This window comes from Thamnophis elegans, chromosome 6 (assembly GCF_009769535.1).
Source record: "Thamnophis elegans isolate rThaEle1 chromosome 6, rThaEle1.pri, whole genome shotgun sequence".
Lineage (NCBI taxonomy): Eukaryota > Metazoa > Chordata > Lepidosauria > Squamata > Colubridae > Thamnophis > Thamnophis elegans.
The window spans coordinates 57,535,826-57,552,960 of record NC_045546.1 but is presented as its reverse complement, the minus strand read 5'-3'; the positions used below and the strand labels follow the sequence as shown (position 1 = coordinate 57,552,960).

The 17,135-nt window shown below is 39.6% G+C and overlaps 1 protein-coding gene and 1 long non-coding RNA gene across 5 annotated transcripts; one reads left to right on the top strand and one right to left on the bottom strand.

Annotated features, from left to right (window-relative positions):
* Window positions 1-675: 675 nt before the first annotated feature.
* GATD3A (glutamine amidotransferase like class 1 domain containing 3A) lies at window positions 676-14,107 on the bottom strand. 4 transcript variants are annotated; one of them, XM_032220001.1, is made up of 7 exons: window positions 13,878-14,107; window positions 10,311-10,363; window positions 9,443-9,556; window positions 7,704-7,823; window positions 6,099-6,191; window positions 4,403-4,559; window positions 676-1,559 (listed from the first exon to the last, which is right to left on the bottom strand). In XM_032220001.1, the coding sequence occupies exons 1-7, from the start codon at window positions 14,007-14,009 to the stop codon at window positions 1,431-1,433; spliced, it is 798 nt and encodes a 265-aa protein (XP_032075892.1). In that variant the 5' UTR covers window positions 14,010-14,107; the 3' UTR covers window positions 676-1,430. The 4 variants fall into 4 exon arrangements, with proteins under 4 accessions (XP_032075892.1, XP_032075893.1, XP_032075894.1 ...); XM_032220002.1 differs by having other exon boundaries at window positions 676-1,550; XM_032220003.1 differs by lacking the exon at window positions 13,878-14,107 and adding an exon at window positions 13,579-13,782.
* A 286-nt stretch (window positions 14,108-14,393) lies between these two features.
* Window positions 14,394-16,956, top strand: LOC116510440. The gene is made up of 3 exons (XR_004255643.1): window positions 14,394-14,473; window positions 15,118-15,205; window positions 16,755-16,956. It is a non-coding gene; the product is annotated as an uncharacterized LOC116510440 (long non-coding RNA).
* The last annotated feature ends 179 nt before the right edge of the window (window positions 16,957-17,135 follow it).

Here is a 17,135-nt window from a genome sequence, read left to right as displayed (position 1 = left end):
CGCTGTCTGGAACTTCCCAAAAACATGCAGCACAGAAGCCAAAAACAGGGTGTGCAGAGGCCAAAACGCAATGTGCAGAGGCTGAAAATGCAATGCATGGAGGTGGCGATGTGCTGTGGCAATCCCTGCAGCCTTGAACAGGTCTGAAACAGCATTCAGAGGCTGAAAACGCAAGGCACAGAGACAGCGATGGACTGTGGCGATCTCTGCAGCCTGGAACAACTGATTGGGGATATTCGGTGAGGCCAATCCACTCGCCAAACAGCTGCTCATGCTGAATCAGGCTGCAATAATGTGCTGAAGCTAATCTGGCTGTTCGCTATTTGCTGCAAGGACACTAGCCAGATGAATACAGATGGATGCTAGTAGGTAGAGGCAGATTTTTTTAAATTGTTTTCCTCCCCAAAAACTAAAGTGTGTCTTATACTCCGGAGCGTCTTATACTCCAAAAAATATGGTACTTCTGAAAATGTTACCAACAAACTTGCCTGGACTTACCCAGATAGTCAGCTGGAGACAACCCTTATTTGAAAGTGTGCATGTGTGCACATACACACACACATGCGCACAAACTTACACACAGGTTCATCTAAAACCATCACACACATTCTCTTACATTAGGCAAACAAAAATAGACTAAAGAAATATTCTGCAGATTAATAAAAAAGGAAATAATTGGTTTTAACTTCATCCATTTTATTTAACATGTGGTATATCTAATTGAAAAAAGTTTCTCTTCATTGATCTGAACTGTTGCACAGTAACTTGCAGCCTCAATTCTCTTGGTAAATTGGAATACTTAATAATGTTCATATGGATTCTGTAAGAGGATTTACAATTTATTTGTAAAACATTCCCTATAATTAGAATTGTCTTTGGAGCCATAGCCTCATTTCTTTAAATGACTACCTATGTGGTGTCTAATTCTTCAGGAATTTGTAATATGCCAGTGCTTATAGAATGTTAAGCAACCATTCACAGTACTAATAATTAGATTTAAATTAGAAAAATGAATGGAATTCTATTCTGTTGTTCTCAATTCCCAAATTAGGTTCTCTAGAGTTTGTCATACTAGTGATTCAAATCCAATTGTACAACTTTTAACATGCTAAATTATATTTGCAAATTCATGATATAATCATTGGAAACATTCTGATAACAGCTGGGAAATAATTTAAATACTTGAGTCATTAATTCCAATTTGTTTAACAACGGATGATGTTCAGAATATAAAACGATTGTCAATGACAATGCACTATATGGAGAAGAGTTTGACATAAAAGGATCCTGATTCAGTTAGTGTAGGATGCTCCAGTTCAGAAATTTAAGTCGATCCTCTAAAATACGTCTAAAAGTACATTCTGTGCCAACTTTGTCATCAAAGTTGCAACATTCCTAAAAGCTATTGCTTTTGTTATTAACAATCCATCTCATTTGCCTGTCAGCCTTAACAAATTTTTTATCATGGCTCCAATACCGTCAAAAATGTGATGAAATTCAGTTTCACACATAAATGCTGGTGTAGTAACTATCTTGTTGGTATTGTCCACATGCGCTTCATGAAAGCCAGTTAAGGGAATTAACAAGAGTGAATAACATTGTAAATTAATTTCTTTCTATTGACAAAAATATCTTACTATAGATGACAACAGTTGGCCAAATTTATCTTGGTTGAGAAACTGGGTAGGGTTGAAAATGGTTACAATTTCAATGGAAATGCTAGAGATGTAGTTTGGATTGGGAAGACAGTAAAGAAATATTCTGAAAGAAAGTAGTAGTAAATCATTCTAACACTCTCTCCATAAGAACTGCATATTAGTCACATAACATCAAGCTCAACTTCAGGAACAGGTTTTTCACATTTGGATTGCAAAAATCTAGACAATTAGTAGACAGCAGCAAAGTTGTTGTCTAGTAGTAATATGGTTTATTACTACTGTATTAATACAGTACCTGTATTGGAAGAGTTGATTTGTTTAGCTCCATGTAAACATAGCTAAACATCTAAGTTTTAAACATTTATTTAAAAACTAGCCATGCATTTCACAACTATTTAAAGCAGAGGTTCTCAACCTGTGGGTCGGGACCCCTTTGGGGGTCGAATGACCCTTTCACAGGGATTGCCTAAGACCATTGGAAAACACACATTTTCGATGGTCTTAGGAACCGAGACACCAATTTTATGGTTGGGGGTCACCACAACATGAGGAACTGTATTAAAGGGTCACAGCATTGGGAAGGTTGAGAGCCACTGATTTAAAGCATAATAAGGTCTCAACCCTTTATTGCTCCAATATCCACTTAAGAGCCTGGTAGCTAGCCACAAATTAGAGATAGGCTCCAGCACATCATTTGGCATTATCTAGGGTTAAATTAATAGTAATAGCAATGAGGAAACACACCACTGATATGAGGGAATTGAGGGACTTTAACTACTCCAACATCAATTGGAAACAAACTGCAGCGAGGAGAGCTCAAACAGGTGTCAGTAAAGCCAAGGCTCAGAATGAAAACTTGCACCAATGAGGGTGAAGGTTCATTCTCCCAGCTTGTGGGTTGGTTTCTGAATGTTTCGTTATCAGGCTAGGTAACACATTCAGCGGAGTTTAGGGGTAAAAAATCTGTAATGAAATGTTCAGAAAGCAACCCTCAAGCTCAGAGAATGAATCTTCAACCTCATCCTATACCTGACCTACAGATATTAGGCACTGTGATCTGATCTCAGAACCACTGAATGAAATCTGGAACACGGGAACAGCCAGAGGAGGAACAAAAATGAGCCAATGTGGTTCCAATCCCCCAAAAAGAGAAAAAAGTGGATCCAGGAAATTACAGGCCAATCAGCTTGACTTCAGTTTCTAGGGAAATCCTGGAACAGATAATCAGGAGTGATCCTCAAAGGAACTATATCTACATGGGGGGAAGCATGCAGTGTGGTACTCCAAGGTTCTGTCTTGGTGCTTTTCAACATCTTCATTAATGATCAAAATGAGAGGACTGAAGGGTACTTATCAAATTTCCAGCTGGTCCAGAACGCAGCCGCGCGAGCGATCGTGGGTACACCCAGGTACACCCACGTTACACCTATCCTCCGCGAGCTGCACTGGTTACCCATTAGTCTCCGGATCCGCTTCAAGGCGCTGGTCGTTACCTATATAGCCCTTCATGGCATCGGACCTGGGTACCTGAGAGACCGCCTCCTGCCCATCACCTCCCATAGACTGATTAGATCACACAGGTTAGGTCTCCTCCGGATTCCATCTGCCAGCCAATGTCGGCTGGCGACTCCCTGGGGGAGACCCTTCTCTGTTGCAGCTCCAGCCCTCTGGAACGATCTCCCCATGGAGATCCGGACCCTCACTACCCTCCCGGCCTTCCGCAAAGCCGTTAAGTCCTGGCTGCTCCAGCAGACCGGGGGGCTCTCGAAATATCCAGCCCCTCGGAAATTGTGACTGTTGTATATTTTAATATGTTGTTTGTGTATTATCCCCCCTCCCTTGTTTTATTGTAAGCCGCCCGGAGTCCTTCGGGAGTGGGCGACATACAAATCAATAAAACTATAACTATAACTATAAATAAATTTGCAGATAACACTAAGCTGTGGGAAATTGCTAACACTTTAGAAGATAGATTCAAGATTCAGAAGGATCTTGACAGATTTGAGCACTGGGCCCTATCCAACAAGATGCAGTTCAGTGGTGAAAAAAGTAAAGTCCTACACTTAGGCAGGAAGGATCAAATGCACACATAATAGGCAGTACATGGTTCCATAGTAGTGCCAGTGGGAAGGATCTAGGTATTCTGGTGACTGCTTAAGTATGAGTCAGCAGTGTGCTACAACTGCCAAAAAGTCAATGCAGTCTAGGTTGCATTAACAGAGAGATAACATCAAGATCATGGGAAGGGAACATACTGTTCTACATTGTACTAGTGAGGCTGCACTTGGAATATTTCATCCAGTTATCATTGCCATGATACAAAAAAATGCTAAGGCCCTAAAAAGGATATAAAGAAAAGGCAACAAAGATGACAAGGGACCTGGAGACTAAATTGTATGATAAAAAGCTAAGGTACCTAGATATGTTTAGCCTAGCGAAGAGAAGGCTTAGGGGGTGAAATAAAAATGTGCAAGAAGCAATGGAGGGAAATACAATCTGGAACTAAGAAGAAATTTCTTGACAGTGACAACAATTAATCAATGGAATAGCTTGCCTCCCAGAATTGTGAATACTATGGTAGAGGTTTTCAAGAAAAGATTGGACAATTATTTGTCCGGGATGGTATAAGGACTCCTATCTTCGGCAGGGGGTTGGACTAGAAAACTTCCAAGGTCCCTTCCAGCCTATAATTTTCATTCTATAATTCTGCCTCAAGGTAGTCAAACTGAACATGAAAAGGATATTGTTACATCTTTAGCACAGTGTTTTCCTCCCATGGCTTTAATGGCCCCAGCAGTGCTAGCATGAGGCCACTTCCCACCTTGTTCTTGTTCTTGGCCTACAGTGACTTCAGTGCCAGGTAGAACCTTTGCAGCCAAGACAGGGGAAATACAGCACAACCTAAAAGAGAGCCAATACATAATTTACTTGTAGAGTTCAACACAAAATGATTATGTACAGTCAAGATTAATAATGGAAAAAAGATATATGATAATATAAAATATTATAGTGATTAGACATTTAGAGATAGCTTTCAATTGGCTTATCTGGAATAATTTTGGATACTTTGGACTGTAGTATTTTAAATACATTTCAATCATATAACTGGAATGTGGTCCAATCCTACCTAGTGGAATTAAAATTTTGGGATTTAACCCCCGAAATTTTTTTCAATCATCCACATTTTTTGACTATTTTTTAATATCTCAACCATTAGGTCATTGGGTAGACTGCTGTACTATAAATTTTATTTTTTATCTTACCATATTCCGTAACATTATTTCTAGGAAAAATTGTTCTACTGATTCAAGATGGCATTTAAATGCTTCATTTATATTTATATTTTTGCTGTTTTTAAAATTTAGACAACAACAGCGAGAGGAAAGTGCATGCATATTTCGATTTTTGCTTTTATTTTATTTGCTTCCTCACCCCCTTTTTTATATCATAACTAAAAAGATTTCAAAAAGAAAAATAACTGCATCTCAGGCTAAAAGAAAGCCTCATAAGTTCTTCATAGAAGAGTTTGCTGCATTATACCTAATCATGATTATGTTTGCAATGGAGACGGCTGCCATGCAATCTCAGGAAAAGGCACAGCTACTTTAAAGAGCAATAGACAAGTGCTTTTTCTGAATTCCTTTAGTTCTGACAAAACTGGTGCCCTTATAAACTAAAGTACTATTCAGAATCCTTGAAAATTGGCAACAAACAAGTTTAATGAATTAATTTTAATGAATAGCTTAAACTAGCCTAATTACTGTAGTTTTCGGACTATAAGACACACTGGAGTATAAGACGCACCATGATTTTGAAGAGGTAAATTTTTTAAAAAAGTTTTTGCATTCTGCAGGCCTCCCAAACCCTCTGCACACCATGTTTTTTGCAAAAAAAAAAAAAGGGGGGGGCATGCAGCGCTTTGGAAGGCTTGTAGAGTGCTCCTGGGGGCTGCCCCCCCAAAGAATGAGCAATAAACTGCCTGTTTTTTGCAAAAAAGGGGGGCATGCAGAGGCTTTGGGAGGCTTGTAGAATGCTCCTGGGGACTGGGGGCAAAAATGGCCTGGTTTTTACTCATTTTTGCCCTCCCCAGCCCCCAGGAGTACTTTGCAAGCCTCCCAAACCCTCTGCATGTCTATTTTTGCAAAGGGGGCAGGGTTTCAGTAGGCCAAAAATGTTGTATTCAGTGTATAAAACACACCCAGATTTTTACCCTCTTTTGGGGGGGGAGTGCGCCTTACACTCCGAAAAATACGGTAGATGACTACCCCATTCCCCCAAACTACTATTGACTGTGACTTGCCAAGAGCCTAACCAATCTGGTTTTGCAGTTCTAGGTTTGTAAGTTCATTTTACCTAAGAGAATCACCAAAAGTAAGTCTCTGGCTGAAGTGAGAGCTATGAAGAGCTCTTTAGAAAAGAGTATTTAAATAGGTGACATACCCAATGGGTTTCCCTGATTTGTGGAAGTCTTTCAGCACACGCTCAACATCTTTGTTAACTTTACAGTCTTTCCCATCCACAGAAAAGGTAGATCTGCCACAACAAAAGAAACCCATACAATGCATTACAGTTCTAAGATACACATTCATACTCAGTAACCTACAAGATATGAACAGTTGAAATAATCATACATTTTTTGTCATTCATAGATTCAAATACTGTTCCTTTAATGTGTAAATGCTTTTTCCAACAAAAATGTCAGGAATAGCAAACTCAGTCTTTCCACTTCTCCTTTGGAAAAAAAGAAGAAATTGAGACACAAGGGTTTATCAATACATTATATATTTATATTTCTCCCTTCTATCCTATAATTCCAGGATTCTCCTGTTTCCAAGAATTCAGGAAAAGGAACATTAATTATCCCTTGCTTTTATGTTAAAAAGTGGTACTTTGAGATTCTTTCCTTTGTTCTGCTATCTCTGAGACTTTAAGCAAGCTTCCATAAGAACCAACAGAAATTTGTTGTTTCTGTAATTGCCTTGCCAGGGACAGGATTTGTAACCAATTGGGAAGAAAGTGTTTCCCAGAAATGCTCCAAATAAGAAATGACATGATTGTCAACATCTTATTGGTGTATATGTTGATGGATGTTGGATGAATGTCAAAGAGGAGAAAATAGAACTAAAACAGTGATGTGAATGAATGGGGGTAAATAAAATCAAGGGGATTATTCTGGTCTAAGCCATTTTACAGCTAACTTAAACTGAATAAAAGTTACAATATGTGTTCTTTAAAGGCAAGCATAATAACAGTCATAAAGCTGTTTTAATGAATTGCATTGGTTGTGCTTTGTTCAGGCTTGCACAGAAACATTCCCCCCCCCCCCCCAAAAAAAAGGCATAGCTCCTCTGCTGTGGTTATGCTTCCAGATACTTCAGACTGCTCTTCTAAGTAATTTTAAATGCATATACAGAGCTAGTCCACACTAATATTTCCCAAGTTTTGTCCTACAAAGTATTTTTCATATGCCACAGCCAGGCCTATACTCAAGATTTCAATAAAAAGACTAATACTTCCATGCAAAGGAAAAAGTTAAATTCTGAAATACTTAATAGATAATTGAATAAATAAGAAATAAGCACAAAACACAAATTAAACAGACAATTAGTTCTTTCTTATATGAGAAACTAACTTTGGCTTCAATGTGGAAGCTGTCCTGAAAAACAAACATTTTCCTCTCATGCAATACAATGTGAACTGTGGCACATTTTAAGAGGTTGAAGGTTGTCAACAAAATTGAAATATAGATTTTCAACTTGTTTGATACATTTATTATAAGAAATTATATTGCATTAATTACTGCAGTTAATATTGCAAACTTTCCTGAAGTAACCACAATATATTCTCACTCCAACACTAAGACATATAGAAAGGAGAGCAACTTTTAATTCTGTTCATGATTTGAGAAAGGATATTTAAAAGTACATTTTACTAATTTCAATTCAGGGTTGGAGTCAGAGTTTACACTGTCTGCTATGTCATTTAATCACAGCTGATTAGAAAAGTAGTAACATATTGTGGCAACTTACAGAATTAAATACTCACAGATTTTTAGCAGCTCCAAAGCCTCCAGGAAATACTACCGCATCATAGTCTCTTGCAGTAAGTCTAGCCAAGTCGTTAATTTTCCCACGAGCGATTCTTGCTGATTCTGTTAAGACGTTTCTTAGAAGAATATAAATATAAATGCTTTTTGGGCATCAAATTTTAGAGTTCTGCTTATGAATAGAGTTTAAAAAGAGAACAGAGTGCCTAATTCCTTCACATAACAAAAAACCTAAATTATGCTGAAGGAGAAAATGAATGGAATTTTAAGATAATCACTACATTAAGAAGTCTCAACCCCTTCTTCTTCAACAACTTCATAGTACTGAAGAAGCTTCTTGAATAATAAGTGAAATATCTTCAGGGGGAAAAAACAAAGTCCAGTTGCATTTCAAAAAAGCACCTAGACAATTTGATTGTAATTGCAGTTACCAAACCTATTTCATAAGCTGCGGTTACCTCATGCAATATTTTAAACTTTTGAACTCTGGTGTTGAAAAAGAGTGTTAAGAATACCATGGACAACAGAGATGGGTTTCAGCCGGTCCTATCCAATACGCGCTTACCAGTTGAAAGAATTTAGCGTGCCTTCCCATACCGGGGCGTCCAAGGGTCCGTACTGGAACGGTCCCCCCGGGCGTGCAGAGGGAGCTCCAAGCCTTTTTGCCTTCAGGCAGAGCTGATTCTGTGCTTTCTAAGTTTTCCTGGGCAGCCAAAGGAAAAGCTCCAAGGAGATATTGGATAATTTAAATTCATTGATTGGCTTACTAAATTGAAAGGATTGAGGTGGCTGTAGAGGGGGCTGTAGCCACCCCATGAAGGGCTGGATCACCGGTCCAGCGCTACGATCTAGCTCTCTGCTAAGTGTAGCAAAATAGGTAGGTGAGGAGTGGCTGACATCTGGGAGCGATCAACAAGTACCATTTGGCTCGCGTGGAACCTAGTCCGTTCTACTGGAAAGTCACCACTTGGCTTTTAGTGCAGATTACAGCTGTTGGGGAGTGAGCCAGCGAGCCGCCACTACATGAGCCAAGCCAGCCGTTGAGGCCAATTTTCTGCATTTATCTCTGTTCTGATCGGCACTTGAATCAGCTGTAGCCGCTTGATGGGGTAATTACCGGCTGTGCCGTGAGGCGATTGACTTTGTATAAATATCTCCCTGGGGCTTTTCCTTCGGCTGGCAGAAGGAGAGCGAAGCCGCTTCAGCCACTCTCTTCCAGAATCCCCGCTGGGACCGAAAATGCGCCCTTTTGGCCAGGAAGAGATCAGCTGCAGATGTGGAAGCATGCATAAGCTGAGCAGAAGGAATGGCCCTTCATCATTCCAGACCAACTTGTGTAAGGCAAGACAGGCAGGCGGGCGGGCTCATGACTCTGCCCGGGAAAACATTTTGAAACCCACCACTGATGGACAGCCAAGAAAACAACAAATAGATTATTGAACAAATCAATCAGAGTTCTCACTAAAGGCACAAATGATCAAGTTCAAATTAACCTACTTCAGACACATGAGAAGACCCAGCTCTCTGGAGAAGTCTCTGGTGCTGGAAAAGGTATAAGAGATAAGGACAACCAGCAGAATGATTGATAGATTGTTACACTGGTGATGGGGCACCATTAGGGGAGCAGGAGAACTAGGCTAGGTATATATCATCATGAAGAAAATCTATATGGTCCCTAAAAGTCATCAACAACTTGATGGCACATCATTAATCAAGCATATATTTTAGTAATTCTTACCTCGATTCCCTGTCAGCTGGCTGACCTTTGCTGTGATCAACAACATGCATCTGAGAAATATTTGGGGCATACATGTCAACATTGGCTCCTCCTCGGCTCAAATGAACCATTATCCTACATATAAATGTAATAAATTATTATGATTTGTCACATACTCAGCCAGATGTTTAAACTGGATTTGTTACTATTACTATAATTCATCAGAGTCAGCCAGAAATTTAGACTGGTTTTGGCATTTTTATCACCTATCAAGTCCTTCCCAAGGGCCTGGGATAGACAGATATTGATCTTTGATGGCGTCAAAGGTATCATCGCAGGATGCAAGCTCTTCCAAGCAAAGCTGCCTTTTGCAATTTACTGATTTTGTCAATGTGGATGGTGTTCAAATGGTGCTCCAACTGACATGTTTAATTCTATATTCCAGCTCAATCTGCCCTCCTCCTACACCAAGGTACCTATTAATATTGGTACTACCTTTGCTCTCTTTTGCCACTCTTTCTACTCTCCGGTTCTTTCTCTTCTATTCTGTTGTCTCCGGGTATTGCCAAATCCACTATCCAGATTTTTTCAGAATTTATTATCATCAAAATATAATAAATATATTATAATATATTATAATAAAGTATAACAAATGCTCCATTAAATTGAAGTTTAATTTAAAATGAAATGTTATTTTATTTATTAGATTTATATTCTGCCCCTCTCATCTAGAGTCTACTAAATATTGATAGAAGAGAGAATGACATTCCAAAATATTCTAATGGAAAGTCACTTAATGCTGAAATCCTATCTAGATAACTAGATTATCTATCAATCAGCTTTACTTATAGAAATGGAGGTCGTCCTACACTGTTAAAAATACACTTACGCAGAGGCTTCGTGGATTTCAGTGCCATCATAAACACCACAACCAGAAAGAACCTGTAATAAGAAATAAAGATAAAATAAAATAGCCTTTTCTAGATACTTTCTAATCTTGCTAAATTTATTGAACTACAGATATGATAAAAGTAGTAGCCTGACACAGCGTGAAGACCACAAAAGGTGATGAACCAACTTAAAAGAGGGAGCAAATATATCGGGAGATAAAATAATACACCCAGTTTTATAGATTATATGCTTATACAAGTAATGTAGATTGTTTTATTATACAAAGTACCATATTTTTCGCACTATAAGATGCACCTGACCATAAGACACACTCTCATTTTTGGCCTCCCCATTTTCAGCCTGCACACCCTGTTTTCAGCCTCCATGTGCCCCGTTTTTGGCCTCTATGCGTCCTGTTTTTGGCCTCCGTGTTTTCCATTTTTGGAGGCCAAAAATGGGACATAAAGAGGCCAAAAATGAGGCACACGGAGGCCAGAAAGGGGACCCAGGGAGGCCAAAAATTAGGCGCAGAGAGGCCAAAAACAGGACACACAAAGGCCAAAAAAGGCCGAATAGTGAGGGCTGGCGGGTGGGCAAGGTTTCAGCAATATTCGCTCTATAAGACCCACAAACATAACTTTTGAGAGACAAAACAGTGTGTCTTATAGAGTAAAAAATATGGTATATGTGAAATATGGGATTGTGGCAGCTTCAAGTGCCTGGTTGAAGGAAAGTGGTGTGGTCTGTGGCAAAATCATGGGTTTATTTTTGCAGAAGGAAAGTAACTCACCACAACATTAAGAGGTCATAGGTAGAAAAGGGGAAATGCTAGAATGCACTTGTAAAGTGACATGTGCATTCAGACTATACATACAGATTATAAAAACATTTTAAAAAGAAAATAAAGGGTGATTTTATATTTCTGCTATTCGAGAGAACTTTACTTGGTTAACATGGAGCAGAAGAACAACACATCCTGTCAAGTTCAGAGATTCCAATCCTGAGACAAGGAGGAAGACCAGAAGGAGAAACCTAGAAGAGCTTGTGAGAGCAGACTGTATTGTGTGTATGGAGATTCATGTGCAGGACAGTGAAGCTTTATGAGTTAAAGGCTTTGTTGGGGAGCAAGACTGCATGGAGAAAACTCACAAGGCATTTCTGTATCAATAGTTGAAATAAGGAAGGAAAGAAGAAGCTGTTATAAATTACAAGCAGAAAGCAAGTCTTGAGAGAAAGGAAATACAATCTCCTACATTGTCTTTTTATACTGTTCCGTATGTGCACAGAAACACATACTGGTTTGTAAATAATATTTCCTCTTATATATAATACTGGATCACTGTATTTTATTCATATAGGAATCATAGCATCCACAATAAAATCCCTCATTTGTTCAAGTACTGGCTGTGTGTTTTATACCAGCTAATATCCTGACTTATCCTCTCACAGGGACAACTTATTCTTAGGAGTCACATTTCAAACCTGCTGTTAACTTAAGAACATTCCCATTAAATGAAGTAGCATTTATTGATCCTCAAATACTGCTGTAACATTGCAGTTTTGTATGGAAAGTTCAAATGATTTTAATAATTTCTCCATTTCAAATGGGAATTTTCCTAGGAAAAAAATTGTTACAATACCCAGAAGTAGTTTATAAACCACAGAGAAGAAATGAATGAAGCAGTAGGAAAGATTTGATTTCCTTTACTTCATTAATTTGTTATCAGACAACTATATTATTATATCTTAAATATTTCTGACATCTACATTCTGATCTCTTATGTCTTATGATAAAGTATGAGTCCCTAAAATTATGGAAACCAAACAATTAAATGAAACAGCATTCAAAAACAGGGCTTGATTATTTATAAGGGAAATATTAGGGGGGATTAAACATTGGTGAACCTATTATAAGTTTACCTACAATTTTTGCTAAAAGGTAAGGCAGAAATTATGCCATACATTTTCTACAATAACAGTGGAGGTTTGAAAGCACAACGAAAGCTGTAGGCCAGGGGTGTCAAACTGGTGGCCTATGGGCCGGATGCATCATGCACAGGCCACATCACCCCAGCTCCACGAAGGGAAAAAACATAACCAAATGTCATATGACAGTAACGTGACACCGCAAGTTTGACACCCATGCCCTAGTCTAGGCTCTTCTAATGTACATGGATGGTCCCAGGATGCTTAGACCTGTTCTCTTATAAAAAACTGGAGATACAGTTACAATTTAGTAAGGAATAATGGCTTACTTCTGAACTGATTTATACTGCACATACTCCTTTATGTAATATTGTATATGTCTATATAGATAAAGTGCATCAATAGAGAACAATTAGCTGCTTTTCAAGTTTGTGACATCTTGGCCACCCTAGTGCAAGTAATCTGGAGCAATACAAACAAGAGATAGCTTAAAATTCTAATACATTAACAGAGCACAATGTTTTGAAGATTAAAATTAACTCCATTAAATATCAATCTTGAAGATGCCAAAGAAACTGACTATACAAGCAAAGAAATTGGAGCAAAAATGCCTTACTATGCCTCCCTAGCCCACAAGAGCTCTCCAGTTGCTGTAAATCAGCTATAATTTGAAATATAATAGGCCATTTGATTAATCACACTGAATTCTGTTGCACTTAATTTTTTAATCCAGACAAATTTTAATCCAAATTCAGTTTTGTCCCTCCACTCACTTTGTTTGTCTTTCTGTAACCCTAGATGCTGCATAAAGTTGAGAGATAATCTTTAAAAAGTTGTGCACTTCGTCACTACAATGCTGATCTACAATTGGAGGCTTAGGTTTCAACCATTAACTTCAATAGATAATTATGAGCAAGTTACTAACATACCAAATAGACACTTCATTCGGTGCTTTAAAAGGCAAATGTGTTTAGATATATCCTTATACATAAATTACACTCAGAAGTAACTTATAGTTACCACTGGGGTCAACTCAGTTTAGGATGATAACAGGGATACACACACACACACACACACACTGATCTCAGTGGTCACTTTACTAGTTTCTTCTGAGTGTAATTTATGTGTAAGGTTATATTTAAACTCATTTGTCTTAAAACACCTATATGAAGTGTCATTTGGTATGTTATGTTAAAAAATAGTGAATTGCTATATATATAGTTTGACATTGCCTTGTGAGAAGTCCTGCGACTTCGACTAATCCTAGGATTCCTTAATTCCTGTGACTCCCCAATGACCGAGTCAAGCCAAGGTCGGCCAGATACAGTCACGTAACATACCTGTGTGGAATTTTAGTTGTTGATAATTTTGGCAACACACACACACACACCTCCAATTGCGGCAGACTCTCAGTCTTGGAAAAATGATCCAAAGCTGCAGTGTTCGGTTTTGCCGTCGGACTGAAGCCTCCTTTGGTGGCGTCCGAGAAAAGCGGCTGCCGAAGGAGCGCAGGCTGAGTCCCGCGCCTCAAAGCCTTCTAAAAAGGACCCCTCCCGGCTACACTTCCTTCTCCTCCTCCTCCTCGTCCCTCCCCCAGGCAGCCATGAGGCTACCGCCTTTGCCGCCGAGGCGAACTCACCACAGCCACTTTAGCCTTATGGAGGTGCGCCGAGGAGTGAAAGGGCGAGCTGGAAGATGGGGCTCCCTTCGAGAGCAACAGCACCGAGGACAGGAGAGGCGAACGGGAGTTCGCGAATTTAGCAGCCCACATCTTGAGTCCGAGAAAAACGAACCGAAGAGGAACTGAAGGCTCCGCTGCCACCGAATCCTTGCAAGTGACTTTTCCAAAGGCTGAGTTTCCGAAGAGGACGCCGCAGCATCACCTAGAGGCCGGAGGATTTATTCCATGTCACTGCCTTCTTATCGCTTTAGGTCGTTTCCGAGAGGAGTAGCGTGATATTTGGCGCTGTCCAAACTCAGCAAAATGCAACGTAGCCCTGTCAGACCAGCTCCACACAAAATTCTTCGGTAATGCCATTTGGAAGGCGGGGAAGGGAAGCAACACGTTCAGATACCCATTCTATACAAACCTTATACGAACCATTCTTGGTGGAATTGCTGATCCCTGAAGCTTTGACTCCGCCCCTTTGAAGAACTTTAACCCAGGAATGCACCTCTTTTGTGGATGATTATACCGGTTTGGCGCTGCATTGGTATCGACAATTTTGGCAAATGGTAGTTATTGAATAATCTATAATTAATATATCTACAATACATATTTAGTTCCTTATAATTTAATCATGTATTTAAGTTCAACTATACCTCATTTTAAAATAAACTCTGGTTAGCTAGTTTGTATAAATTTAATCAAGTATGCATTTTGTGAAGGACTTTATCCTTGTATGAAACCCTCCACCCAGAGAATGAAATATTTTGGGGAATATGAAGAGACAAAATATTATATTTCCCCAAAGGAGAAATGGAGAAACATGCTCTTAAAGGCAGAAAGCACCCCCAGTCTTCCTGCATAGTGAAATAGCCTCCAGCAGATGCCTGAAGTCTTTAGGGTATGGCTATTTTGTGCCTATTAAGAAAGACTGGGCCAATCTATTCACAAACAAAACACTTTCAGCTCCAGGTGATGGGATTAAGAAGGGCAGGACAGGGCTTTTAAGACATAGTAGGATTAACCCACCACCATTAGAATAGCAAAAGGAACAAGGTTCACTACACAACCCCCTGCAGCATCCCAGAACCCTATAAAAATCCATGTATCATCAAACCAATTTGTCAGCTGTCCCAGAACTACCTGCTGTTGTTGGTTCTGATAATCAATAAACAGAATCCTTCTTTACAATAACCCTTCATTTTATTTCCAGCATATTTCTCCCAACTTGGAATGGGACCAGATTTTTCTTCCAACAATTTGCCACCTAGATGAGACTCCAAGCTACGGAGCTGGCCCGTGTAAGCATCCACCTTGCGGGCAGCAGACCTCTTGTATCTGTGGGTGAGCCTTCCTTGACCTTGGCCACTTGGAACAAGGGTAGTAAAGGGAGTTTTGATTCTTGGGTTCAATGGGCTGCTTGGAAAGAAGATGAGTACCTCTAAATTTTAACTTTTAAAGCCCAGGAGTGAGGGAAATGTAGGTATCCCTGTGTGTGAGAGAGGATCCTTCAATCATAGCTGGATCCTGCTCCCTCTGTGCCTTTCCTAGCCACAAACAGATCTGTACAACCCACAGACCCAGGAAAGCAAGGGATTTGGTCAGCACACAGGACCTCCTATAGAAGGGAAACTATGAAAATGGAATGGAAAAGTGAGTGAGTCAAACCTAAGCAATCAGCTGGGAAGTCACTGAGCAAAGCCCTGTCCAAGGTGTCCTTAACACTGCTAAGGAGGGCAGGGTTCCTCCCAGACTCTCCTGGGTCTGAAAACCGAGACAAGAAAGGCTGTGGAAAGAGATGTACATACTCACTGCAGGGGAACAGCAAGTCTCCCAGACTCATATTTGGTCTGAAAACCATAGCAGGAGATCCCAGGAAAGGAGATGCCCTTACTCTGATAGGGAGTCCTCCCAGATGAGTTTTTTTGTCCAAAAACTGAATAGGCAGGGCAGAAGCTCATTAGGAGACTTAATTGCTGCAACCCGGCAGAGCAAACTGAATCCCTACATCCAACTGAATCCCTACATTGGAAATAGGGAGATGTGGGAAGCTCTAGCTCAAGGATCAGGGGAGGCTCCTCTCTAGGAGACGTTCTTGATGCCTCGAATGAGAGGCTGCTGCCTGTCCTGGTTGGTATGACAAAGAAACAAGCAAGCAAGGAAGTTGTTTAAGGAGTGAGCTTTGCTCAGGGACAAAGCTAGAAAACCAATTTGGCTAAATAAAGGTACTTAAAAAAAATGAAAATATAGTAACACTGAGTTTTTTTCTTCTTCTAAACAATTAATATGTTTGTTAAGGTCTTTCCTAAAGTTAACAGATTTATGGAGAAAATGATTACGGTGTGTACACCTGAGAGTTCAGCTGTCCCCTTTTCCCTTGTCTGTCTGTGTGTGTGTGTGTGTGTGTGTGTGTAAAGGTCTTGGTGTGTTAGATAAATGTAACTGTTAAATGTCTCTAATCCCTAGAGACAAGAACTCTAAACTGTTCGAAAAAATTGTTAAACAACAAAACAAAACAAGATGAAGAGAGCTGTGTCCTTTCTTTTTCTTCTTCCCTCTCTGTACCTTTAATAATAAAAACCAGTCCAAGGTTGTCAGGAGGGAATGTTTCAAGTTCATTTAGAAGAAAAGTTTTATTCTTCCATTTACTCTATGTGTTTAAGTGGGTTTTATCTGTTTATTTAACAAGTGTAGTGTCAACTCGTGTCTTTTCAAACCCTGCCTGCAAACTATCCACCCCACTCCACCTCTTCATCTCTTATCCTCTTTTTGACATTCCTATGTCAGACCAACAATGCCTCTTCTGGGAGTGTCACCCACAAAGGATGATCTTGCTCTCATATCTTTTAGACCTCCGGATAACTCTACAACCTTTGGAAACAGAGCACACTGACCCACACACTGCCTCCAAAGGAGATCCTCTATCCAATTGAGGATTAACCCACCTCCATTAGAACAGCAAAAGGCACAAGGCTCACTACATTGCACAACCCCCTGCAGCATCCCAGAACTCTATAAAAATCCATGTACTCATCAAACCAATTTGTCAGCTGTCCCAGAACTACATGTTGTTGTTGGTTCTGCACATCAATAAATGTCTTTCCAATCAGCCTCCATTTTTTCCCCAGCGTCTTTCTCCCGGCTTGGAACTGGGGTGGATTTTTCTTTAAGCATGCTGTAATTGCTGTTTCTAATTTTAAGTTTTTCACTACCTTTATTATATTTTATAAA